At 45.7% G+C, this 26,127-nt stretch overlaps 1 protein-coding gene across 1 annotated transcript; it reads left to right on the forward strand.

Moving 5' to 3' along the window:
• On the forward strand, window positions 1–26,127 carry stxbp4 (syntaxin binding protein 4). Its single transcript, XM_084670246.1, has 22 exons — window positions 1–870; window positions 3,778–3,851; window positions 4,428–4,523; window positions 4,718–4,787; window positions 5,076–5,150; window positions 6,323–6,408; window positions 6,628–6,787; window positions 7,103–7,235; window positions 7,471–7,577; window positions 7,666–7,918; window positions 8,017–8,098; window positions 8,961–9,025; window positions 9,574–9,670; window positions 9,891–10,012; window positions 10,390–10,479; window positions 10,567–10,632; window positions 15,198–15,374; window positions 15,788–15,910; window positions 16,120–16,169; window positions 17,794–17,924; window positions 24,948–25,005; window positions 25,656–26,127. Exons 1-22 carry the CDS (start codon window positions 758–760, stop codon window positions 25,765–25,767), a joined length of 2,340 nt encoding a protein of 779 aa, XP_084526372.1. The 5' UTR covers window positions 1–757; the 3' UTR covers window positions 25,768–26,127.

Here is a 26,127-nt window from a genome sequence, read left to right on the forward strand (position 1 = left end):
GTTAAGGTTTGCCCCATACCGGTGTCGTGCCAAGGCACTTATCCCCACCAGGATTTGCATCCCCTGGCCGCGGGAGGGCTCGTGCACTCAGTGAAGGCAGCGGAGTTTAACTGCTACTGCACACAAATAGCGACGTGGAAGGCTCGACAGGTTTTCCCATAGTAGCCTAACAAGGGACTCATACGTTTATTTGTCTGTTACATTAAGGAGACGTGTGAATTGTTTAATGCGTCGTTTAATATTGTGGATTAATCGACTGTGTTTTCCAAAGTTCCATCAGGTTTATGAACAATATGCTTTCCTTTAATCTAGGCTACCTCCATCTGTCCATTCTCTGCGGGTGTTGTCTGACAAGGATGCCTCGTCTTTGCTAACCCGTCCCTCTCTGCCCTCTAACGGGATTTCTGTTTTAATTTGATTTAGTTTAATATGGCTTTTCAATTAACTGCTTTGTTCACCTGTCTACCATATGAGTTACAGAGTGCACATTAGGTTACATCAGGCCGTTTGTTCACTTGATATAACGTGTACCCCCTCCCCGAACATGCAAAGGGTCTGTCCAGCCAGTTATTTTCTGTAAATATATATATTTTTTAAATATTCAGGTAATACATTGTCTAGCTCGACCCCCCATTACAAGTATCTACAAAGGTTTTCAAAAAACAGTTTGAAGTGGGGTTTTTTCTTCAATATATTTTTCAGTCAAATATGTGTGTGTGTGTGTGTGTGTGTTGGACAACATGTGTGTGTAGGCTACATGTGTGCACTTGTGTGTATGTCTTCCCCAGTGCCAGTCAGTGGACAAAAGGATAAGGTTCAGGCAGAGCCAGCCAGTGTCGGACGTGTATCAGAGTGGATTAGTGAAGAGAGGTAAGCGTGCCTCTCCCTCTGTCTAGGCGGATTTCCGTTCCAGATCAACCCTGGTTGAACCATTACTGCCGTCTCCTCTCATCTCATCTACAAACCACTGACTCTTCTTTCATGGCTGTGTAGTATGTGTGTGTATGAGTGAGTGTGTTTGTGTGCCTGCATGTGAGTGTTTTATCCATCTCTGTCCGTGAGATGCCATTACTCCCTCAGGAGGCAGAGCGTTTCGATGGACTTTCTCTTCTCTACTGGTATGTCCTCCCTCTCTTTGTGTTCTTTCTTCACTTTCATCTCATTTTCTTCCTTGTTGTGTGTGAGTCTAGTTTACCGTCGTTTTTATCTAACAGGATATCTGTAGGACAGTATTCAGTGTGGAAAGTTGGTTGCAGATGGTCCCAGACTAACCGTGGTTGCCATGTGTAAGCAACACATTTAGTGTATGTCATCAGGTTTGAGACAAATCTATGACAGAAACTGTTGGGTGATAATAACAAGACAATCCTAACTCGATTCCCATTGCTAAATGTGAGTCTGCTCATATACTGTGTGGTCAGGTAAACACAGGCTGTATGGTACAAAGTAAATACAGGGCAGAGCACTGCTGTAGTTATCTAAGTAAAGACCACAGAGTTACAATGACAGCCTTCAGCTGTAAGTACTGTAACTGCCATGTCTATACCTTGAATGAATCAAACTGGCATGTCCTGCATACCACATTACCATGTAAATGTGCGTTCCATTTGGTCTGTTCTGTTATGAGAGACCCGGGCTGCTAAGACAGATTAGCTAGCGATTAAGTGATCAGTTTAATTGTTTCCTTGTGTCATAGTTAATGTACTCTCCTAATATTGGTGGATAAGTTGCTGTCCTCCGCTGACCTTATACCCATGAGGAATAGGGGGGTCGGGTGGCTGAGCGGTTAGGAAGTCTGGCTATTAATCAGAAGGTTGTTGGTTCGATTTCCGGCCGTGCCAAATGACGTTGTGTCCTTGGGCAAGGCACTTCACCCTACTTGCCTCGGGGAGAATGTCCCTGTACTTACTCTAAGTCGCTCTGGATAAGAGTGTCTGCTAAATGACTAAATGTAAATGAATAGACATCTAATACATGTCTGTGATGGGCACAGTCAAGTTGCGGTAACACAAGTAGGCTGTACCTGGCTGTAAAATTCCCAGAGCAAAGAAAACATTTTGTAAATGCAGCCAAGGGTCAGGATAGGATGATGTGACAGGGTGTCATGAGTCCAGCTTTACTTGTGTACAAGATTATCTGACATCCTTGCCTGCAAACTGTCTCTCACAGAACGACTGTACAGAAATTCCGTTCACGCTGAGTAGAAAGGGTGAGGGCAGGAGAGGACAGGTGAGGAGAGGACAGAACAGAGGGGACAGAACAAATCAGAACCCAGCGGAGCAGGGCAGAGCATGCTATGAGCCGTCTGGGTCTGGGTCCCTGCCCAGTGAACCAGCATAGCTGTTGTCAGGTTGTGGGAGCTGCCCTAGTTAGAGAGTATGCCTGCTCCTGTCAGTCACAGGGATTATAATCAGACAGGCCAGTCCTCTCCACATTCTCCTGTTCCTCGCTAAGAACACAGAGGTCTCCTTTCAAAACCTTGTTTTTTCTGTGTACCTATTGCCAGATGCTATGCCTAAACTCCAAAACTTGGAGTTTGGAACTGGGACAATAGATTTAACTATATTTCTGATTGTCGCTTTGTGTGTCAAATCAAATATTAAAATGTCTATATTTAATCACATTTGTTATATAATATCTATGGATAAGCCCTGGGACACAGCTAATAGTATATGACACTTACATCAATTAACCTCATAATACAATGAGCACTTCCGACCTTGCATAATGATTGGTTAAGAGCCATGGTATATTTGTGATGCGTAAATTGTATCAAGCCTCTTCAGTTTCGATTTCCTTATGACAGTGCAACAAATTAGCTACACTAGATTGCTGTGCCTTATGTTCTGATATACCAACCCATGGGTTATTTATGAACCTTCTCTGGAGTTATTGCGTCACCGTCCTACCTTTCATTTTAGTCCACATAACTGGACCAAAGTGGGGGACACACTCATAGAAAATCCAGTTGAGTGTTATTGCTGTACTCTAAATACTAAATACTTTTCTTCCTTGGAAGGCCAAGGAAGAAAAATGTTTTATTAAGTTACAGACTCACACACAAGCATATACATTGATTGTTACCTCACTCCTTCACGATTGTTTTCCCTCCCTCCCTCCCTCCCTCCCTCCCTCCCTCCCTCCCTCCCTCCCTCCCTCCCTCCCTCCCTCCCTCCCTCCCTCCCTCCCTCCCTCCCTCCCTCCCTCCCTCCCTCCCTCCCTCCCTCCCTCCCTCCCTCCCTCCCTCCCTCTCTCTCTCTAACACACACACATACACACACACACGTACACAAACTGAACTCTGGCTGGTCAGTGTTGCCAGTCCGGTCAGACTGAGTTGTCCACATGTACCTCTGAGATTAAAACTGGGACTCAGCACACAGTCAGGTATGACGTCATAGTTCACATCTGGTTTACAGTCACAGAGGTTTTTTCTTCCTGCTGACTGTTGTTGTGAGGTTGGAAAATTGCCAGTTTAGCTAAGGTCAAGTTGGAACAGTGACTGAGTGCTGAGTTTACTTGCTGAAACATGGGTACATGGTATAAACAAAGGAATAAACAAAATCCTGGCCTGATTTGATAATTTGTTTGCAGAATCCTGAGAAAGAAGGTCATATGACGAGAGCCTAAAGAGAGCCCTCGTTTGCATCCCACAGGGGAGGAGGGTTTATAGCGTTTATGAAAACGAACGGATAAACAGAGGGATGAAACAGAGGAATGTTGAAGAGGGATGTACTGTTCGAGAGAGATGACAGCGGACTTGTGTGTTTGTTTCAGGACCATCATGGGGCCTCAGGGCATCAACCGAGCCGTGCAAAGACTGGAGTTCTTTGACCTCAAGAGGGGACTTGGTCTGTATTACTGATCTATACATGTTCTTTTTATCCATCCATCCATCCATCCATTCGTCCATCCATTCGTCCATCTGTCTGTCTGTCTGTCTGTCTGTCTGTCTGTCTGTCTGTCTGTCTGTCTGTCTGTCTGTCTGTCTGTCTGTCTGTCTGTCTGTCTGTCTGTCTGTCTGCCGTCTCCCTATCTATCTGTAAAGCAACACCTGTATCTATATAAACCAACAGAATAATCCTATATCTCCATCCCAGTAATCCTAATCTAATCTATAGCTATGTCTACAATCCACATGAACCTTATATACCTCCAACGCTATATTGATATGCCTATAACTATGTACTGATATACTGATAAATCTATATACCTGTAACCCTCTAGATATGTAACCCTACATCTGTTTCCCCTGTAGTCCTGTCTATGTAGCCACATACTTGTATACTGTATGAATATACATCTGCCTCCAGATACATGCCAGGAACAAATTCAACAGTCCTTTGATAAGTGTGAAAGTGACCTGAGCCTAGGTTCTTATAAAGCTCCTTCACTACCAGAATAAGTGTCTACTGCCTCCTCTACAGGGGTGAAGATTATCGGAGGTTACCGGGAGGATACCGGGGAGGAATTTGGCCTCTTCATCAAACGAGTGGTAGCTGGTGGCTTGGCAGCTCAGGATGGTAACTGCTGTCAACATTTCATAGTTTTTTTTGATGTATGATGTTTTTTTTGGATAATGATGATGAGAAAATGTTCTCTCTCTCTCTCTCTCTCTCTCTCTCTCTCTCTCTCTCTCTCTCTCTCTCTCTCTCTCTCTCTCTCTCTCTCTCTCTCTCTCTCTCTCCCTCTCTCTCTACCTTCATCTATGTTCCAGGGCGGCTTAAGGCAGGTGACCTAATTTTGCAAGTCAATAATAACAATTTGGTTGGCGTAACTAATGACAGGTAGGTCACTTGTCCACAGTGCTAGAGATGACATGGCTTGTTTATTTACATTTGAGATTAACTCAGTATCTTTTCTGATTACACTAAGCAAAAGTGATGCATCCCAACAAGTTACAGTAACGATTTACCAAACGGACCGCATGTCCGTATCAGTGCTTTATTTTTGTTTCAGTCTTCACTGTAGGGAGTGTTCTTAGAGTTGAGGTTTGTTTGTCAGAGACAGGACTGTGTGGTCTGGCCCAAGTGTGCTACTACAAACTGCTTCCTGTCTATCCTGTGATCCTATAGGGCAGTGGAGATGCTTCGCTCTGCTTCAGCCTCCAATCACATGTCCCTTTTGGTCGCCAGGGACGATGAGTCCAGGTAACCAATATATAACATTTCCCTATGTTGGTCACAAGATTGCTACTGCAGTAACCTCTTTCTGTACAGGTTTATTGTTTTTGGTTCTCCCTTGGTTCATTTGGACCCCAGTGCCTCTCCGTGTAGCCCTGAATAACAACAGGAAGCACTGGACATAACAGTTAGCTCATGCATCAATGTTGTCCTTCTTACTGTAATGGGCCTAATCTGATTAGCAGCTAATGCTAATGAGCCGTTTGATTGCTTTCAATACGAATCTAAAAAGAATCCTAGGACTGTAAGAACATTACAGTATTTATGGTGTCAAAGTAGTAGCCAAGGCCTGGGGAGGATGAGCGAGAGGACAAGAAGGATTCCAAGAGAGAGAGAATGAGAGAGGACAAGAGTAAGAGACAGAAACAGAACTCTTTGTGGTGTATTGGTTCACATGGGTAAATAGAACACGTGTCACATTGTTCACAGTTCTTCCTGTCCTGCAGATGAAGATGATGTAAACAGACCTGTCACTCTGCTGCCTCTGGAATTTTGCCTGTCAGTGACGTTATACCCCCAGCCAGATGCGCAGTGACACAATAGGGACAGCAGTCTGGTTGTCCACAGGCTGCACTGCGCCCTGAGATAAACTTGTCGGCCAGCTAACTGCAGCCAACAACTGCATTATGAGTCATGTCGACCTAGGTTCAGATAACTTACAGCAAAGTCTTAGAGAGGATTCTAAGGTAAAGTCAGAGAGTGAGTGAGTGAGTGAGTGAGTGGGTGAATGAGTGAGTGAGTTTGAGTTAGAGAGTGAGCCAGTGCACAAGAGTGAGTAAGTGTGTGAGTGTGGAACTGTCTAACTGACTCCTTGACTCACTGACACACGGGACTGGGGGGACTCCTAACTGGTCATTCAGGGCAGACAGTTTATGCAACGGTGACATGAAGCCAGGTGATCAGACCAAGGCCCTGTCTGAGACAGTGTGTCCGCAGGATCAGCCATCTCATCTACTTAAATTAAGATCATCCTCCGTCAGCAGCTAACACAACAGGGAGCCTGTAATGGACATTGGGCTTTAGGCGTTTTGCCACGCTATTGTAAATACAACCAGTGAGTGTTGGTGTCCATTGGAGGGAGACAAACATCCATCGCACAGTTTCACCAGGACATTCCTGCCTGTGTGTGTGTGTTTCAGGAGGGAGTTCCTGGAGCTGATGGAGAAGTACGGCTCCAGCAGCAGTGCGGGATCAGGGAGGATCTCTCCAACCCAGACCTCCACAGGTTAGCACGACTGCTCAAACGGCCACACTGATAGAATCTCATGATCTTACTAAAGAGTGGACCTCCGGACATGTCCCATGCGGCCGGTAGTATGTTCTGTCGACGGTGTTGATAAGGGCTTCATAACATGGACGGCCATTTGAATGAACTCAATAAACCTGCGTTCCCCTCTCCACCCGTCTCTCCGTTTCCCTCCTCTCCCTCTCCCTCTTTCTTCAGGCAAGACGACAGACACAGCCTCCTCCTCCTCCTCCTCCAGATCCACAAGCCCTCAACTCCTCAGCCCCAAGGAGGCGGGGCTCCCTGCTCCCCCCTACAACAGCAGCCCCCCCTACACCACCTCCTCCTTCACCGTACACGCACAGACGCACGCCTTCACGTGAGTCCAGGGAGTCCGAGCCCTCCTCCTCCGTGCTGTGGTCCACAGAAGGCTTGTGCAGGCCAAACAGAGTTCCCCATAGCTAGACTAAGTAGAGACGCTTTTAGAGTCCAAACTCTAAAATAACAAGTATGGGGATTACACCTGTCTGAACTGCTCAGATACACAGCCTCCATGTTTACAGACTACAGGCAGAGGCAGGAGATTAGGGCAGTCTTGAATCCAGGGCAGCATCATTGTGTTATTAATCATGTACAGTGTGCCTGTGTCCTCCATCTCAACCTATTTTTTCTCTCCCTTTATCTCTCTCCCTAGTGACAGCGTAATTCGGTTGATATGCGTCTCCAAGGGAACAGGCCTGGGACTTGTCATCAAGGGTGGAGCCAACCGAGCAGAGGGACCAATGGTGTTTATTCAAGAAATGGTGGTGGGAGGAGACTGCCAGAAGGTGACTATCTGATAGGTTCACTACTGACAGAGCTTTAATCCAATTGGTTAATTCCTCACAGCGCTAACAGTTTTATCAGGTGTTCAGTCTGGGGGGCTTACATGGTTCTCAGGTGTCATATAACAGTGGTCAAATAAGTAACAGCACCTGCAGCATTAGCCGTGTTTTGTATAGTAGAACCGCTCCAGAACACGTGAGCCTGTGGCCTGAGCCTGATCTCTGTGGCCCCCTGCAGGACGGGAGACTGATGGCGGGAGACCAGCTGGTGTCAGTCAACAAAGAGTCCCTTATTGGAGTGACGTATGAGGAGGCCAGGAGCATTATCACACGGACCAAACTCAGGTGCGCTGGAGCACAGCCCCTGCGTCCTCAGTACAAGTGTTGAATGATGAAAAAAGACCTCATAGATGCCGTGTGTGTGTGTGTGTAGACCAGACCCCACAGTGGAGATAGCCTTCATCAGAAGGGGGTCTTCATCAAGCTCCAGCAGTGGTCCACAGAGCCCTGTCTCCAACCAGGCCCCCCCCAGTGGAGCTGTGCCCCACGCCAGGCCTCTGGCCCCCAGCATGCTGCCTTCTACAGCCCCCTTGCCCCCCCAGGCCCCCCCGACCTCCTTGATCCCCAGGGTCACCGCCAACCTCAACCCAGACTGCCAGACTCTGCCTTCAGTCAACATCAGTCAGGTTGGACACCCCCCCCCCCCACACACACACACACACACATACACACACACAAACACACACGCAGCAGGCTCATGTTTGAATTGTGTTCATGCCTGCAGGTACGGGTGGTTCCTGTGAGAATGGAGCAGACACATGTCCCCTCCCCACCTGAGAGTGCCACCGTCACAGACGCCAAACGGGGTGAGAGATCTGCTGTGTGTGTTAGAGCCTATCTCTCCGTCCGCCCGCTCTCTCGCTGAGCGCCCGCTAATCACCGCCGGTGAGAATCAGGCGTGACCTGTTGTGTCTGTGCTGGGGGAAACACGACACATATCTGAACATCGTGTTCCTACTGGCTTGGAGAAAACCTTTCCATACGCCTACACATAGGCACAAATGAGCGTCCAAACAGGTTGTAAGGACACACAGACACACACACATGACAGATAGCAGTCAAATGAATGTGTGTCATTTTACCCTGTGGCCTTATCTGTCTCTGAACAGTGGGAAGAGACACACATCATAAAGTCAGTCACGCAAACACACACGCATGCACTTAAACACTCACATACCCAGCCACTCTAATGACAGAGTAGCATCTGACGCATCCATCCATTTCTGATCGAGAAAAATGCATTTTGTTAAAACTCACACATGCACAAACACACACACACACACACACACACACAAACACACACACACACACACACACAGTGGAAGACAGAGACACAGGAGGAAACAGCCCTGTGGTCTGAAGGGTTGGATGCTGATCAGGTTTACTGGTAGCTGAGTGCGTCAGAAAGCCGATTGGGTGGAGCGAGAGACAGATGGCGAGTGGTGTGCTGCCTGGCGAGGACAAGTGGGAGATCTGTAGCAGGGAGGCTGTGGTCACATCCTCTCTGTCACGCTCTCAAACAACCAGCCACAGTGTCAGTCAGTCAGCCAGTCAGTCAGTCAGTAGCATGAGTGTTTGTGTGTGTACTTCTGTGTATGTGTGTGTGTCTATGTGTTGCTCACTCATCTGCATGTTCACCTGTGTCTCCTTTCCCTGAAACCCCATCAGGCAGTCAGGAACCCTCACACAGGAAGTGCTCCAGCAGCCGCCTCAAACTGGAAAGACTGGAGCAGGTTAGCAGTGTGTGCGTGTGTGTGGGTGTGTGTGTGGGTGGTGTGTGTGTGTGGGGAGGATGAGGTGAATACTGCATGTGTGGCTTGAAAGTCTGTGTGCAAAGAAGGCAATTCTAGAAAATACCAGAAACATTAGAATGCTAGTTGGTACCAGATGGTTCCTAGCATATTGGGACATTGTTTTACAAAGGTCATTGGGATGTAATGACGTATCCACGGATCAACTGTTCAATAAGCTATTACGACTGGCCTGGCATTTGCTCCAAGCTAATCAAATAGTTGTGTGTTCCCATTTTTCTGAGTATCTGTTCCTCTATTGGGGTGTGTGTTTGGAATATGATGTGTGTTTGTTATGGTATGTGTGTCTGTGTGTACGTATGTATGTGTTTGAGTGTCTCTGCCCACATGTAGCTGTCGAAGCCTTCTGCCTACATTCCCACGGCATTATGTTCAAATCAATAGACAGCGTTGACATCCAGTGTCAGTCACGCTAGGGGTGGTAAATGTGTGTGTGTGTTGATGTGCCTCCACTGTGGCTCTGTGGACAGGCTCTGGATGCACTTGGCCTGAAGCCCACAGAAGTGCAGAGTCAGATGCTGAAGGCCAGACTACAGACAGACCCAGCTGGAACGGTGGCCCACGCTGGTAAGACCATTCCTCCATTTCTCTGTCCTGTCATCCTTCCATCCCGGCTCCCCTCTATATTTCTGAATCTCGACCCGTTTCTCGATCCATCTATATCTCTATTTATCCTGACACCATTTGCCAAAATGCCACCTACTTGAATCAAACATTCTTTAATTCTATTTGATATGTTCTCCTCGTGTGTGTTTGTGTGTTGGTATATATGTGTGTGTGTGTGCAGACTTTGAGAGTCTCACCAGGGAGTTGTTTAATCTCCAGTGGGAGGAGTCAGGAACGGGGCCGGGGTCAAGGTTCAATTCAGATGACCTCTCCAGTCTTCTGGAGTCGCCTAGAAACCCACAGGTAAGTCACAGGGCTCCACAGATAATGAATAATGTCTTAACGTCATTAATTTAAATCAAATTTAACCAGTCAAGGATACTTGATATCTTCTGTCTTGACCACTGGACATGAGAGCAGTAGCAACATCTAATGTGATGCCCTCATGGGACAACTATATATAGCGAGACTAAGGATGGTTGTTATTTTGTGTAAGTGATGGCAGTATCAATCTGTTGATCTATGGGCATATGTGAAGGCCTCAGTGTCATTGCATATCATTTGTGCTTTTTTGGATTTGGTTAAATATATTGGTTTTATAATGTGCTTTATGCTGTTAGTCACACGGGAGCAAACCTCTGTCTGTTCGTGTCTCTGTTTGTGTGTGTGCGTGTGTAAAGCCATCACTGTCAGATTCTGATGACCTGGAGGAAATGGAGAGACTGAGGAAAGACCACATTGAGGCTCTGAGGGAGATTAAGAGACTGCAGGTACACTGACTCTGGTCCACAGACCCTGCTGGAACAAACTGGTCTCTGACTATTTACTGTGTGTGTGTATGTGCCATGTGTCCCCAGGACCAGGTGGCTGAGTCACTAAAACTGCAGCAGCAGATGCAGGAGGAGTTCACCAAGGTCCAACAGGTCAGTTACCTCTATTTAAAGATGCAGTACTGCCTTTCAGAAGGCAGCCTGGCCCAGTGTTGGTCAAGCTGTGGAGTAGATGTGGTTTGGGGTGGAAAATCTGGAAATTGTAGATCCACTAGGAGGAGCTCCACACACACACTGATGTCCAACCCTGTGAACAGAAGAAGTTGTTAGTGATACACACCAGTGCAAAGTGATACATTTTGAAAGATCAGTCCTACAGGAACACTTTACTCTGCAGTCCAAGTACTGTCCTCCGAAACTATAGCGTGTTAAAAGCTCTGAGCAGCTCTGCGTATGTATGTGCACTCTGTGTGTGTGTGTGTGTGTGTGTGTGTGGGAGCGAGGGAGAGGCATAGCTGATGTGTAGGCCTGCTCTAAGGGGTGAGAGGGCTCATGGTAAAAGTGAGGCTTTGGTTCCAAAATAGTTCTATGCTGTGTTGAGTCAGAAGCACAGTCTAAATCTCTCCTCCGCTCCTCGTCCTCCTGCCTGAGTTGAAAGGATAGTTACATAAACCACACAGATCAATATCCAGGTACAGATGCAGACTCGATATAATCAGCAGACCACATGGCCTTGTGAGAAAGTGACCACACTGTTGGACGTTTCATTTATGTATTTTGAGTATTGATGTAGAAGTATGTATTTCTTTAATGTTGTGCGCCCACAATTATTGTCAGCCTTGCCCCGCTGTTCTTTTGGCTGAGTCATTTGTCATCCAACTCAAGTCAATCCCAAGCCAGGCAGTAACTGACACATGTAGCAGAGTCATGTTGAAGGAACCAGCACGTGAGATCACAAGATGATCGCTACTCTTTCATCTGGACACCAGATAAAAGAGCCAACCTTATCTCTTCTGGCACAATGATTACATCTGACTGCATCTGTCAGTGCCCACACACACACTCACATACACCCACTCACGCACCCACTCACACACACACACACGCACACGCACACACGCACTCGCACACACACACACACACACACACACACACACACGCACACACACACACGCACTCGCACACACACACACACACACACACACACACACACACACACACACACACACACACACACACACACAGTAGCCTGATTACTATGTGAAACTCAGCACTCTGAACCTCTCTACATCTCCTGCATATTTGATAAGTGTGCATGGCAGAGCTAATCATAGCAGAGAGGCTAGACTGTTCATCTCTGCACAGCCTGCTCTGCCACTTTTTCCGACTTTGTGTGAAACCATTAAGTTGGCTGACTAAAATTATGACTCTGCCTTTTAGCAGACCACGGATAATTGAAGTTACATGCAATGGATGGTAATCCAGCCTTGGCGCATTGCTGATAAATAGTTTCAAAACTCTGAAATGATCCTCATCTCTCATCGACATTGTTCCTGCTCGAGCATCCCGGTGGATGACAGTGGCTCTCCTCCCATGCTCTCAGTAGCAGCTTGTTATATCAACACGGGGGCCATGCTAGCCAGGGAGGCAGAGCGGCAGATGGACTTATGTAGAAGGACTCTCCACATGGTGAAGGAGGAGGAGGACTCGTGGAGTGGAGAGAGAGAGAGGCACGCAGGACAAATATTTTGTCAAAGCCAATTCTCCTTCCCAGAAAGAACAATGTTTATTCAGCTAGCGTGGTTCATCTAGTTAGATTCTGAAAGGAAGAAAGAGATAAAGAGAGAGAGGGGGAAAGAAAAAGAGGGGGAGAGAAGGTAAGAAGGAAAGAGAGAGAGAAATGGAGAGGAAAGAGAGAGAGAGAGAGAGAGAGAGAGAGAGTGAGAGAGAGAGAGAGAGAGAGAGAGAGAGAGAGAGATAGAGTGAGACATGATAGAAAGAGAGAGGTGGCTGCTGTGTGGTTTCTTGGCATTGTGACATCGGCGTAACCAGGGAAGTGCTTGACAGAAAGGCCCTTCCTGTGACACAGCTTGACCCATCAGGCCACAGTAACTGCACTCCATTAGTTACTGAACCACACACACATGCACTCACACACACACACACATGCACTCACACACACACACACACCCACACACATGCACTCATGTGCACACACACACACACACTAATAGCAGCAGGCACACACGCACACACACTCAGTCGAACGAATGCACGTGTACTCAAACACATGTGCAATCACTCCTCACATTATCCATTTTTATCACAAACTCACACACTCTCTTCTCACTCAAAACACCTTAATCACACACACACATCCTCAATGTATACACTCATACACTCTTGCCATCCACATCTTGCCATCCATCCAAAAACACACTGTTTCTAGCAAACCCAGATACTTCCTTGGATGGGAGAAAACAACTTAATGTAATGGGTTTTTTCTTTTATCTCATTTAGAATCTCACTTTCTTTCTCGCTATCCAATTACACCGATGCACATGTGTGAGTGTGCTTATTATCTGAGTGGACAAACAGTGTGCACTCTGTTTGTGTGGAAGTCTGTGCGTTCATGGCTAGTGGGATGTGAAGGACCACATCTGCGGTTTAGGACTAGTGAGTTTGGTGTATGGTGTGCAGGTCTGGACTGGGACTGAAAATTGGCCCGGGACTTTGAAACGCAGACCGGCCCACGGCCGTGTATTATTATTATATATATATATTGTTCGCATTATGCCGCGGCCGCTTGACCGTCCGTTCGGGAAATCTCCCGACTCTGCCGACGGCCGGTCCGACCGTGGTGGTGTGTATATTTAGGGTCAGTGCTAGGTTTAGGTCTGGTATTTGGTTGAGGTGTTCTAACCTTCGGTCTTGTAAACCTGGGTGAGGTCAGGAAGCTGAAACTAAAAGGGTGCCTCCTGTTGACAGCAGATCTCCTTTACATCCTTGTTACGTAACTGATTTAACTGCTTGTACTCGCTGTGAATTCTATCGTTGTTGCTTGCTGTCCTCCAGGTACGCTCTAGCACTTTTGAGGATCATGTTGGTTCTTTGTAATTTGTTTAACTACATGCTCTTCTGGTTGCACCCATTGGTTCTTATTTGCTTTGCACAATGTATGGTTCATGTTTTGGCTACCCGCAATGTTTTTGGGGCTATCTCTTGGTTTATTATCACTGACCTAGGCACTTTTTGTAAAGCTCTCTCTTGTAAGTCGCTTTGGATAAAAGCTGACTAAATGTAAATGTATGTAATCTAAATCATCACTGCATAAACTCTAAGGTCAGTAAAGAGCTCCACCACTAGTGGAAGCCTGGGCCTGCTGCATCAGCTGACCTGCGTCTCTGACATTTGGGTAAGATGCCGTCACCAGGTGTGGTATCCCATCCATCATGTGTCGTTAACATGTCCGCTGTGTCAGTCTCTTGATTGAGTTGAGACCGCGAGGCGTGTCTGAGCGTGACTGGCTGCCACACAGCCACACCCAGCAACAAGCAGCGCTGTCTGAAAAGGAGAAAATACCTACTGGTTTCTGAAGCTTCCATTGCCGTCAAAAGGAAAACAGCGTTTAGCAAAGACTGTGGGGCAAAGGGGAAGTCTCTTGTTAGAGCATTCATTTATCAACTTGCTGTTTGCACTGCATGAAGTCAGCCAAACAGTCCTTCGGGCTGAATCAGGTTTTTAATAATCCCCAAGTCAATTCCCATTATGACATTGAGCGCTAGAAATACAATGTCATGAATGTATTTAGCAGAAGCTTTTGTCCAACGCAACATACAGGTGGGGATCTGAACCTGTGACGTCTTAACCTGCAGTCAAGTGCTGTAATCACTGAGCTACACCTAGACAAGACGTCCCAAGACATTTCTCCTCTTGAGCTTTGCAGCAAGCTATGAGCTTGTGCTCTCCACTATGTGCACAATGCAGACTGACTCAGTAAGCCAGGAGTGATCAGCTCAGACACTAGAGCATGCTAGAATGACTCAGCATGACCATGGGCTTTCACTCTTCCCTACTGCTGGGCCATGACCCTGATGAGCAGTGACAGAGCAGAAGGCTAAATCCAGACTTGAAGGGGCACACCAAAATATTGAGCTCATGGTTCAAGGTTACTCATTATTCGGTTACTAGTTTTGCTGCAGCCAAAGCTCTTCAAATAAAAAATGTTGTTCTTTGCGAAAAAAAATGCTGAGGACATAATGCCGCCTTCTCCACCACATCCACACTGTCAAGTGTTGCTTGTGCCCTTTAACCCTTGTTGCCTTCGGGTCACATGACCAAAAGGTTCATAACAAACCATTGTTGTGTTTACCCAATTTTACCCAATACAAAAGCAAATAAAAATAATTTTCTTTTAACATTCGCAATGTGGGGGGTCTAAGACAGCCCAACGGTTAAAAGAAAATGCTTCACTTTGTTTTTGTATGCGGTAAAGTTGTTGCAAACGACTGTGGGTCACAATGACTGATGGGTCAGAATGACCCGAAGATAACGCAAGGGTTAAGGCTAGGATTTTTATGGAAGGTAAAACTAGGGATTAGATTCATTCTCAGATACAATGGCGAGTGTTTCTTTCTTCAGGTGTTCATCTGTTTGAATCCAGTGACAAGGCTAACTCATTTGGTCTGAGTGACTTCTCTGTTCTCGCCTCCTTGTAGGATATGAAGGCTGGAGCAGAGGAGAGCCGTGCCCTGCGGAGCCGGCTCCACCTGGCGGAGGCAGCCCAGAAGCAGGCTCGGGGGATGGAGATGGACTATGAAGAGGTGGTCCATCTTTTGGAGGCTGAGATTGCCGAGCTGAAGGCCCAGAGAGGAGGACAGCCAGCCCAGTCCAAGGTCAAGGATACCTCCCCTCTCCTCTGGGCTCCAGGTGTTTCCTGGTCTGGGTAGAATCTTCTCCAGGTTTTCCCTCCCCCAGTATAAGTAGGTCAATGTGTGCTGTGTTTTATTCAGTACAGGGTTGCTGAGCAGTTACTTTAATGTGATGTCATTGACATCACACAAACAGTTGTTTTTATATATATAAATATAACTAGCAACACTACAAGTCTGTATGACTTACTATCTGGCCCTTAGCTCATGCTGGACAGTTGCCAAGCCCGCTGGATTTGGCAAAGTCTGAATTCTCCCCCTACCATCTCAAACTACCACCAATTTATACTATTATCGAGTCATCAGATGCTGAAGGAAACTATTTAGCTAAAGCTGAAGAATCAGGTAAACAAACTGTGACCTTTAACCTCTTTTAGGCACAGGAAGAGACGGAGGAGCTGAGAAAGCGAGTGGCTGTCCTGGAGTGTCAGCTACGGAAGAGCGAAGGGTCCAAAAAGGGCTTTGAGGTGTCCACCAATAAATTGCTCAAGTTTGTGGAGGTACGTAGCTTGCTGTAGTTTTAAACCTCATGCTGCTACACTAAATATGACTGACCAATAATACAACAGATAAGATGAGATGTTTCCATTAATACAACGTCAGTAATATGATAGATATTTCATTGCTGAGTTGCTGTTGCAATCTGTAACTTAGTTGAACTTCAGGAAGTAACAGTCTTCTCTCCTGACTCATGCTCTCCTCCACTCAGGCTGCTCATGAGTTCCTCCAGGAGAACCAAGGGCCTGTGAAAAGCTACAGGTGAACACACGCACACACTCCCTCTTATTCCTGTGCTGATAGTACCTTTATGGTAACTTTGATCTTTCTCTCACAGGGACAGTAATCGAAGGCACTGTGTTTGGGTGTTTGGGTCTTGAAGTGAAGGATTCCTTCACAAGCCTCAGTTAATGGCCTGAGGGACACCGATACTTTTAATGTGTCGCTTTTAGTGGCATGTATTTTCGAGGCTTGCACGAAGGCAGAGCTCACAGGCCAACCTGCCCGCCTTTCCTGGACAGCGCGCCTCTTTTTCCCTCTCTCTCTCTCTCTCTCTCTCTCTCTCTCTCTCTCTCTCTCTCTCTCTCTCGCACGCAGCTTCTTTCCCTCAATCTCTCTTCCTCCGTCTCACTCGCTCTCTCTCCATCTGTCTCTTTCTCTCCCTCCATTCATCCGTTTCTCTCTCCATCCGTCTCTCTCTGACAAACTCTGCATGTCTCTTCTCGGGCGGTAGTCATTCCATCTTACTATAGTGTACTAATCAGTGTGTGCCAATTCTAAAAACCTCCTGGTGTTACCCTTTGTGCATGTGTGTGTATGTGTGGGGGTCTTGGTGTCCTTGTGTGTGTCTTGACCCCCACGCTCAGTGGGAGTTCAGTCTGTGGGTCTATAATGAGGGACCCTGCAGACTGCACTGCCTATTAGCCAACTCCTGCTCTGTCCCTCAGAACCTCCTACCCCTAGCGCACACACACACACACACAGACATGAACACACAAATACACACATACACACACACTACCGTGAGACAGCTAAAGCTCTGCATGATCCTTAAAGAAGACAGCTATGATTAAGGCTCGTCACTGTGACCCTTTTGCACTGGACTGGTTATGAAACATCCTGATGACTGAGACACCAGATCTGGCTGTTGTTTCAGAAACAGGACCAGAGCACCTGTAGTTATAAAGCACCTCAGAGCCCAGAGTCTGTCTGCTTGGGTAATGCAGCTGTTTCTGGGTCAGAGATGTGGGGATAGGATGTGTGACCTGGTGTGCAATTAGCCTCCTTTATGAAACACATGGTCAGTGCAACGGTAACAGCTGTGCTACAGTCAGTTGTCAGAGTGGTTCTAAAGCGCGTTATTCCCTTTCCGTGGGTATCCCCCACTGCCCCTACCCCCCGGCTCGACCCCCCACCTAGAGCACCCCCCCCCCAACCCACAGGTCAGTGGGACACTGGAGTTGTTAAACCTGAATGTCTCCCATTCAAGATTTTCACTGTTCTGTCTGCCATTGTTTGTCTATGTGGGGCATCGTGGAACTAGGTTGACCACTTGATGAGTACAGCCCGGTTGTGTGTGGCGCGAAAGTGACGTCCACTCCATATTGTTCCTGGAAATACAGACCTACAGCACTCACACTCAGATAAAGGGAGTTCATGACACATCCCGCTCATCACAGTTCCAGCACCATCTCCATCATTCATACTTAATATGGACACAGGAAGAAGATGATTCTAACATACCGTCTCAATGCAATCATTGATTTTGGGTGTTAGACCCGGAGTTATCTTTAGGAGGTATGGAGAGGGTATGGGGCTTAGAGGTTAGGGTCTAGGTCAGGGTACCAGCTGGTTGAACATGTCTTGGCCTGTTCTCTCTCTACAGCTCTGGGGACATGAAGGCGGGGTCGTCTCAGGCCGCTCGCCACGTGAAGAGGTCTCCTTGGACGGCCGCCACGCTGGCGGTGGAGGCTAAAGAACTGACGCGCACAGTTAGAGCTATTCTGGAGGTGGACTGTAAGTGAGCTCTCCTCTTCTCCTCGCATGCCGGCATGTGTCGTCCCTTTATGTAAACGCTCTGGCCCTGGTACTGCATGCACAGCCAACCAACCAATCAACCAAAAGACCCACCAACCAACAGACCAACCAGCCAACCAACCAGTTGAACAACAAGCCAACTGCCCAATAAAATGACCAGCAAACCAACAGCTGTCCAGTAGTAGTTCTATTGGAGCTGTAGCAGGACTGTCCGTCTATCTGTGGGTTTGGATCTCTAAGTATGTGCAGCTGTCGCCTTTAGGGTTGCATCTGACCCCCCTCTCTCCACCTTGACCTGTAGACGGCTGGAGGTAGCTCTCTGTTCTGTAGGTGTATGCATCAATGTCCAAAAACACCTCTTTCCGTACTAGACGCCATCATCGTTCTGTTCATCAGAAAGTATCCAAACAGGAAGTCAGACTGAGCAGTGAGGACTCCATGGATGATCTGCAGTTGAAGTTCAGTGTTTAACCTTTAACCCCTATAGGGTTTACTCTTACCTCCTGACCTCTCAGAAGTCTCAGCTAACCCTAACCACTCTGGCCCAAATACAACAAAGTCATGTATTGTCATTAAGTCAAGTCAGTGGAGTGCCACTCTTGACCTCATTGATCAGTGGAGTGTCCCTAGCTGCCTATTAGTCAATGGAACGTCCTTGACTGCCCTAATTGGTCAGTGAATTGACCATATACATCCCTCTCTCTCTCTCTCTCTCTCTCTCTCTCTCTCTCTCTCTCTCTCTCCAGTCCCTTCCCTCTCTCTCTCTCTCTCTCTCTCCAGTCCCTTCCCTCTCTCTCTCTCTCTCTCTCTGGTGATTCACAACTGAAAATTTAAAAGGAAAATTATTTTGTAAAGTTAGTTGGATCCTTGATCTTTAAAACTACAAGCCTGTTATGTTTTGCCATTGCTTCAGTACAGTATATATAATATATTTAGTATATTATATTATGTTTACCGTATTTTTTTATGATTTAGTCTTTGTTATCAAAGTGTTTAAATTTTAATAGGAATTGACACCAGGTGGGATTATAATGTCCTGTAAGAAGCAATTTAGCTTATCAGAGTGTAATGCGTTAAAAAAGTAGGTCAATCTTATATCAGGCTTTCTAAAGTGTGTGTGTGTGTTTGCACTGAGTGTAATCTCACCATAGTCAGTGTTGCCTAGATACGGTGTTCTACTTACAGAAAACCATCTTACCTGAGCTGTTTCCCAGATGCTTGGTTTTCTTTGTTGATGTGCATAATTGCACATATGTGTACGCATACACACATGCAAACACATATTAATACAGACAGATACAAATAAACACACACACATTCATATACACACATAAGCACACACTGCACGGTATATGGAGATGGTGGTGTGTAACAACCCCCTGAGCGTGTGTCAAGAGTTGTAATAATATCATAAACATAACATGGTACAAACAAACACAACGCCATTCACTTTAACAACACAATCTACATTATTATGACCAGATGCATAGTCACAACCTTGTGCACCCAACACACAACCCAAACATGGTACAAAATGTATTGTCTCCTATGTGTTTAATAGTGAAGTTCTGCTAGAGATAGGGAGGCTTAGGGCTCAGATATGAGCCAGACATTTAGCTTTGCTTCAAAAGTGCATATTGCATTTTTATATCAAGCTTCACATGAAATCAGATTCCATAAGATACGAAATTTGCCTTAATCAGATCAACTCGAAGCAGTTTCATGTGTGGTCAACAATAATCAACACATCATATTATCAATAAATATTATATCAATGCGACCAACACATAACCAATCTATAGATTAGTTACAGTAATCCATAAGATCTACATTTTATTGATTGACGATCTTGTTGTTCGTCTAAACATTTGTTCTAAGTGCTAAAAAAGAGCATGATGAAACAAAGTGCATATCTGACCATGACTGTAAGTGTGCCCATTTGACTGTATGTGTAGACACATCTATTGTGTTCAGGTTCATGGTATGGAAACTTTTGCTCTGTGTTCTCAATGAACCAATCCAGAGATGTACAGAATGCTAATAAACTACTCCCCCTACAGTGGCCTAAACTCTATGTGCTCTTCCTCTGCCCAACAAGAACCCTCCTGTCTACGCTCTGCAGGGTTCTCTATCCTGATCCTCTCTTCATCCAGAGACAGACAGAGAGAAAGAGATACCGAGAGAGATTGAGAGAGGAAATGTAAATTGAGAGAGTGTGTGTGTGTGTGTGTGTGTGTGTGTGTGTGTGTGTGTGTGTAAATACAGTATATCAAGTAGGTTCCAAAATGACTGGCTCCCCTTCGCAAAGATGAGTAAAAAATGAGAACAATCTGACCTTCAATTGAAGTAGTAGAAAAAAAAGTCTGTGATTAAGATATTTTTTATTGAAACCATGTGTGCCACAATTGTTGGCACCCCTACATTCAATGCTTTGTACAACCTCCCTTTGCCAATAAAACAGCATTAAGGCTTCTCCTTATGAAGGTTGTTGAATACAGACCAAGAAATCTGAGACACTTTTTACTCATCTTTGCCAATGGGTGGCAATCATTTTGGAGGCTACTGTATACCCATGCTGAATGTAACATTCTAACATATCTTTCAGACCAACCAGTATGTGAGGACATGTGTGTTTTTAAGCTAGCAGTATAATGTCGCTGAGTCAGGGTATGTATTTCTTTGTGTTTCGTGGGACTGTAGGACAGTAATGAAGGGGCTCAGTCATACTGCTGGAGTGGGTTGGTGTGGGTGTCCTCCACGTGAGGGCTGGATTTCTGGAGGCTGGCAGGGGGCTGGCAGGGGGCTGGGAGGGGGCTGGGAGGGGGCTGGGAGGGGGCTGGGAGGGGGTTGAGAGGGGGTGAAGAGGGACAGAATTTAGATACACACACACAGACACGTGCATGACAGTCAGTGATCTGGTTTCCCTTGACCTGGTCAGAAATACAATCCAACAACATGCTGTAACAACAGAGGTCAATATATAGCTGTTCTTAAATCTGTCCATATCCTTTCCAGGTCTGATATGACCATATGTTTTTATATTATATGTTTAGTATAATAGACTTCTTTCATACTGTAAATAGAGTTCTACTTAGGTTGTCTTACTTGTTAGCAGATCCAAATCCCCCCTGTGCTGTTTTTTCTCTTTGGATAAGAGCCTCTGCTAAATGAATACATTATTATTACAATGCCACAGTATTCATCATCAAGGTTTATTTTAAGAAATGAGAATATTGAGCATAACCCTCTTCAGGGCATCATGCTGTTACATCACTATGGTAACATGGTACAGGATTACCATTGTCCAGTTTCGTGTCTGCAGTACTGTAGGTGCTCTAACCCACTAGTTTCCCAGGAAAAACACACTTTCACATGAACAACATAATGGTCTCTTCTTATTCTTCACCAAATATTGAGTTGGACTCTGTGAACTGTGACCTACGTACAGTCTTGTTGTTCTCATTAGATCTAACAAACCCTGCTGACCTCAATAGATTGGATTAAGGTTTTACTAAGTGTTAAAAGATTGCCACACACGGATGCACAACAAGGATCTTCCATCAATAATTTCCTTTGCCCTTCTTCCTCCCCCTCCTCCTCCATCTCTTCCTCTCCTCCTCCCCTTCTGTGTCTCTGTGATGTCATTGTGTCTTAAGCAGCTTTCATGCCTCATTTCTCAGTACCACCAGACTCAAGCCTGTTGGCCCAGAACAAAGCATTGATTGAGCCCTGTGGTTCATGTGGCTCAACCCCTCACAGGGCCCCCTAAGGCCAGGTACCGACCCCCTCTCAGGGGATGAGGGTGCTCTCTTGACTTCCTGCATCATATGCTGGGTGGCATCCAAGATTGTTCCGGCATGTTCCTTATCTAGCAAGCTGAGGAAAGACCCTCTCATTCCTTCCAAATGTGTCTCTTTCATCATGTGTGGTCAGGAAGGGAAAGTGCCTGAGCATCCAAGCTATATTTTATTCTCTTCACCCTTCAGAAAACCATCAGTCAGCCAGTTGCTGCTCTGCTGTTGGCTGTTCATCAAAGTTTTACAGACATGTTTAACAAGAGCTGACACCTCATCACTTGTCCTTCTGGCCTCCCTTGTCAACATTTCAACAGGATGTTCAGTTTAGGTATTTTATTGTCAGATGCACAGAACAACATAAGGTCAGACTAGGCACTGAAATTCTTTGGACAAAACAACGCAAAGCAACCTGGCATAACATGACATAAAAGTACTCAGAATATAGATTACACCTATGATAAGCTAACATAACATAATAAACCAATATACAAAATAATAAACAATACTGTATACTAAACCTATAATACACATAATATCCTATACTAACCTTATAACCTATACTGACCTAGAGACAAGTAGGGTACAATTAGTGCAATATTGCTGATTGTGGAACAAGTAGCTGATTATTATATTATTATAACCTTTATTTAACCAGGAGAGACCCATTGAGATTAAGAATCTATTTTTCAAGGGAGACCTGGCCAAGATAGCCAGCAGCATACATAAAAATATAGTTACAAAAATACAAAAGGAGACAAAATATAGGAGTTATTGTCGTAGCCAGGTACATTAAAACCATTTACATTTTATGGAATCTGTCTCTAGCTCTTTTATTTTTAATTTGAAAGCATTAAGCGAGATTAATTCCTTTAGTTTCAAGACATTATGCAACATATTCCATGCCGAGGGTGCGGAGTACAGAAAAGCCCTCATTCCAGTTTCCGGACTGGCATAAGGTACAGATAGCATGACGCAGTCCTGCGAACGCAGAGAGTATTTCCCGTCACTCTTCTGCTTTATAAGGACACACAAATAGTATGGGAGCAGACCAAGAATGGCCTTATATATAAAGGCATACCAATGACAGAGCCTACGGGTGGGAAGGAAGCATGGTATGCAGTGTCAACCTTATGAAGACACTGAGTGTATATACAACAGATCTCCATAGTCCAGTACAGATAAAAACGTGGCGGCAACAAGTTGCTTTTTTACATTCAAAGAAAAACACAACTTATTTAGAAAATAAAAACCCAGCTTTAGCCTCAGCTTTTTCACCAGATACAGAACATGTGGCTTAAAAGTGAGGGAGTCATCTATCCAAATACCCAGGTATTTATAGGTGTTAACAAACTCTATATCACTTCCCTCAAGAGTGACGGCTGAAGAGATATTTAATGGCCTGTTCCTAGCGTTGGTAAACAACACACATTTAATCTTATCTGCATTTAGAACGAGTTTCAGCTGAAGAAGGTTATTTTGGAAAACAATAAAAGCATTTAGCAAGTTTTCAGTGGCCTTTAAAAGAGTTGACTTACAACAGTATATAACAGTGTCATCAGCATACTGATAGTGCAACCAGTATCTGAAAGTACAACCAGTAGCTGAAGTGACAGTGTGTAAAGTGACTAGTGTGTGTCGACAGTGTATCAATGTCCAAAACAATGTTCATTGAGAAACCTGATGGCTCTAGAAACTGTAGTCTAGTCGACGTGTGCGAGACCGAATGCTTCGTTATCGCCTGCCAAAGGGCAACAGGGTTAAAAGACTGAAGGATGGGTAGTAACAGCCTCTTAAAATCCACCCACTTTTCCTGAGGCATCGTGTGTGGTAGGTGTCCTGTAGGGCAGGGAGCTTCCTGCCGATGATGAACTCAGCAGACTGGACCACATTAGATAGGGCCTTGCGGTCCCTGTCTGTGCAGCTCCCGTACCACACTGTGATGCAACCAGTCAGTATGCTCTCTGTAGAAGTTAGTGAGGATGACCATGCCAAACTTTTTCAGTCGCCTCAAGAAGAAGAGGCGTTTCTCGGCCACTTTGACCACCTTGTCCATGTGAGCAGACCAGGTGAGGTCATTGTTGATGTATTGGTGATCAGTGAGCATGAGGTGCGGTCACCGATTCTCACCACCTGTGGCCTCCCCGTCAGGAAGTTGAAGATGTGCTGTGATGTGAAAGAAGATGTGAAACCCAATCTGAAATCTCCACACTATGCACCCTGGTAATATGGAGCCAAACACATGGATCTCTCTCTGTGAGATCATGTTGCTTTGTCAAAAAGGTGAGAACTCTATGTAGAGTTTTCAGAGACAGAGACGTACAACTGCAATCACCAGGTCCGGCTTGGCAGACGCACTCTGAAAAGCTGCATTCTCAGATCTTACAGAACAGACAAGACGACAGCACAGCAGAATGAGTTACCTTCTGTACCTTCTGTACATTCACAGGAGCACGGGCTGGTATAATCACATGAGTTTACGTGGTATGTATTCCTGAGGATTACATACCATGTAATCCCCCCCCCCCCTCTTTTTGTCATACATGTGCATCCGAGAAACAGAAGCTTTCCTTCTAGTAGGTCTGTTTCTACATCTGTGGCCAAATCCTTTAGCCTCATCACCTGTCAGCAGAAGCGGGTAGAGTTACACACCACACAACGGTTCCTTTTCTTCTCAAGAGTTTAAACCTGGGCTCAGTTTTCACCTTGGTGGCCCTTCGGGGCATCTTATGAATTTCACACACTGTCTTTGTCAAAGTATAGGGTTCTTACAAGAGGATATAAAGTAGCCTCTAATGGAGATCAGTGCCTCTTTTTATTCACGCTGACAAAACAAGGTCAAGAGACATGATACGGGCGTGGAGCTTTGTCCGTCAACCAGGGAGCCTGTCCTGTTGTTATGGGTGTGAAGGCCTCCTCTGAATAATTGTCAGCCCTTCAAACTCATACCTTCATACACTGCCCTTCTGCAGCATCGGATATCCAGCCTTTCAGCTAAATAGCTCATGAAAACGGGTTGTTTCTTGAGATGGTTATTTGTGATTGTACTATGAGTCAAAACATCCTAGATTGAGCCTGGTGATGTGGCAAGTCAGGTTGGAAGCACACTGTGAAGCAAAACTGACGCAGGTCTCCTGTCATCATATCTTCAGTAGTAGTGTGTGGATCAGGCCAGCTGACTGTGTCCTCCTACATGTTCTCTCCTCAGGTCTGCCCTATGGATGGGAGGAAGCCTACACTGCAGATGGAGTCAAATACTTCATCAAGTAAGACACCACTCCCAGGGGAAGATCTGGGATTGAAATTATCTTGGGAGAAGGATTTAGACTAGAGTACTTTCACTGGATTAATCTGGATATTTTAAGTCAGTGAAATGATCAGATAATGACAATGGGAGATAATTAGCTGCCCTCGTGTAATCAATCATGATATATCATTGTGTGAAGTGCCATTTAAATGTAAATATGCATTCCACCCACACCCCCTCGACAGTTTAGCATCAACCCTTTGGTTAAAAAAAGTTTCCAAACCACTCACACCATTTGTAAGACCTGAGAGGAGGATTACACCACCTCAACTCAGCATCAACATCCACTCTAGGCAGAGTGCCCCGTGGTCGATAGAAGATGTTGGGAACTAAGTGCTTCTGGTATTGACTGCAGTGTTAAGTATTGTGATGACGTGTTCTTGGAGTGAATCACTGGGCTCAGACTAGTCTAAATAGATGGAGCTTTCCAATAACCTCAACAGTGTGGGACCAAAGCCCTGGATACAAAACAGACCAGCTAGACCAGTTATACCAGCTAGACCAGGCCATTCTCCAGACCAGCTAGACCAGGTCATTCTCCCTAGAATTATTCAGGCTGCAAAACATCGTGAAACTAATTGAGTCATCCTGCTTTGTCTTTGATCATAGTCATGTGACCCAGACAACGTCGTGGACCCACCCTGTGACCAGTGCAGTGGGCGGAGCCGACAGAGAAACAGGGGGGCATGTAGTGGACACACCAATAGAAACAGAGACATAAGGTGGTGTATAGCCTAACCAGCAGTGGGCCCATATACACAGTAAATCTGACGTCCAACATCACGCTGCGAGAAGACTGACAGGTCTGAACATTCTGACAGAAGTATGTGAGAAAGAGGAGGAGGCAGAGTAGGGTTGTGGAGGAGGAGGCTTTTCATGACGACTGTGTCAACACCACCCCTTCAAGTTTGGTTGAACAGTAGACCAGGAAACCCAGAACACACCTGTCCAGATAACCTGCATGCCATTCTCCTCTCCACTCAGTTCCTCGCCGCAATAACTCAAACAAAGCTCCAGTGCTGGCTTAGTCCTCTGAAGTCACGGGCCTCAGAACAATGTTTTTGTTTGTCTCCAGAGCAGG

The sequence above is a fragment of the Hypomesus nipponensis genome, chromosome 13, assembly GCF_054491055.1.
Source record: "Hypomesus nipponensis isolate SF chromosome 13, ASM5449105v1, whole genome shotgun sequence".
In the NCBI taxonomy this organism is placed as follows: domain Eukaryota; kingdom Metazoa; phylum Chordata; class Actinopteri; order Osmeriformes; family Osmeridae; genus Hypomesus; species Hypomesus nipponensis.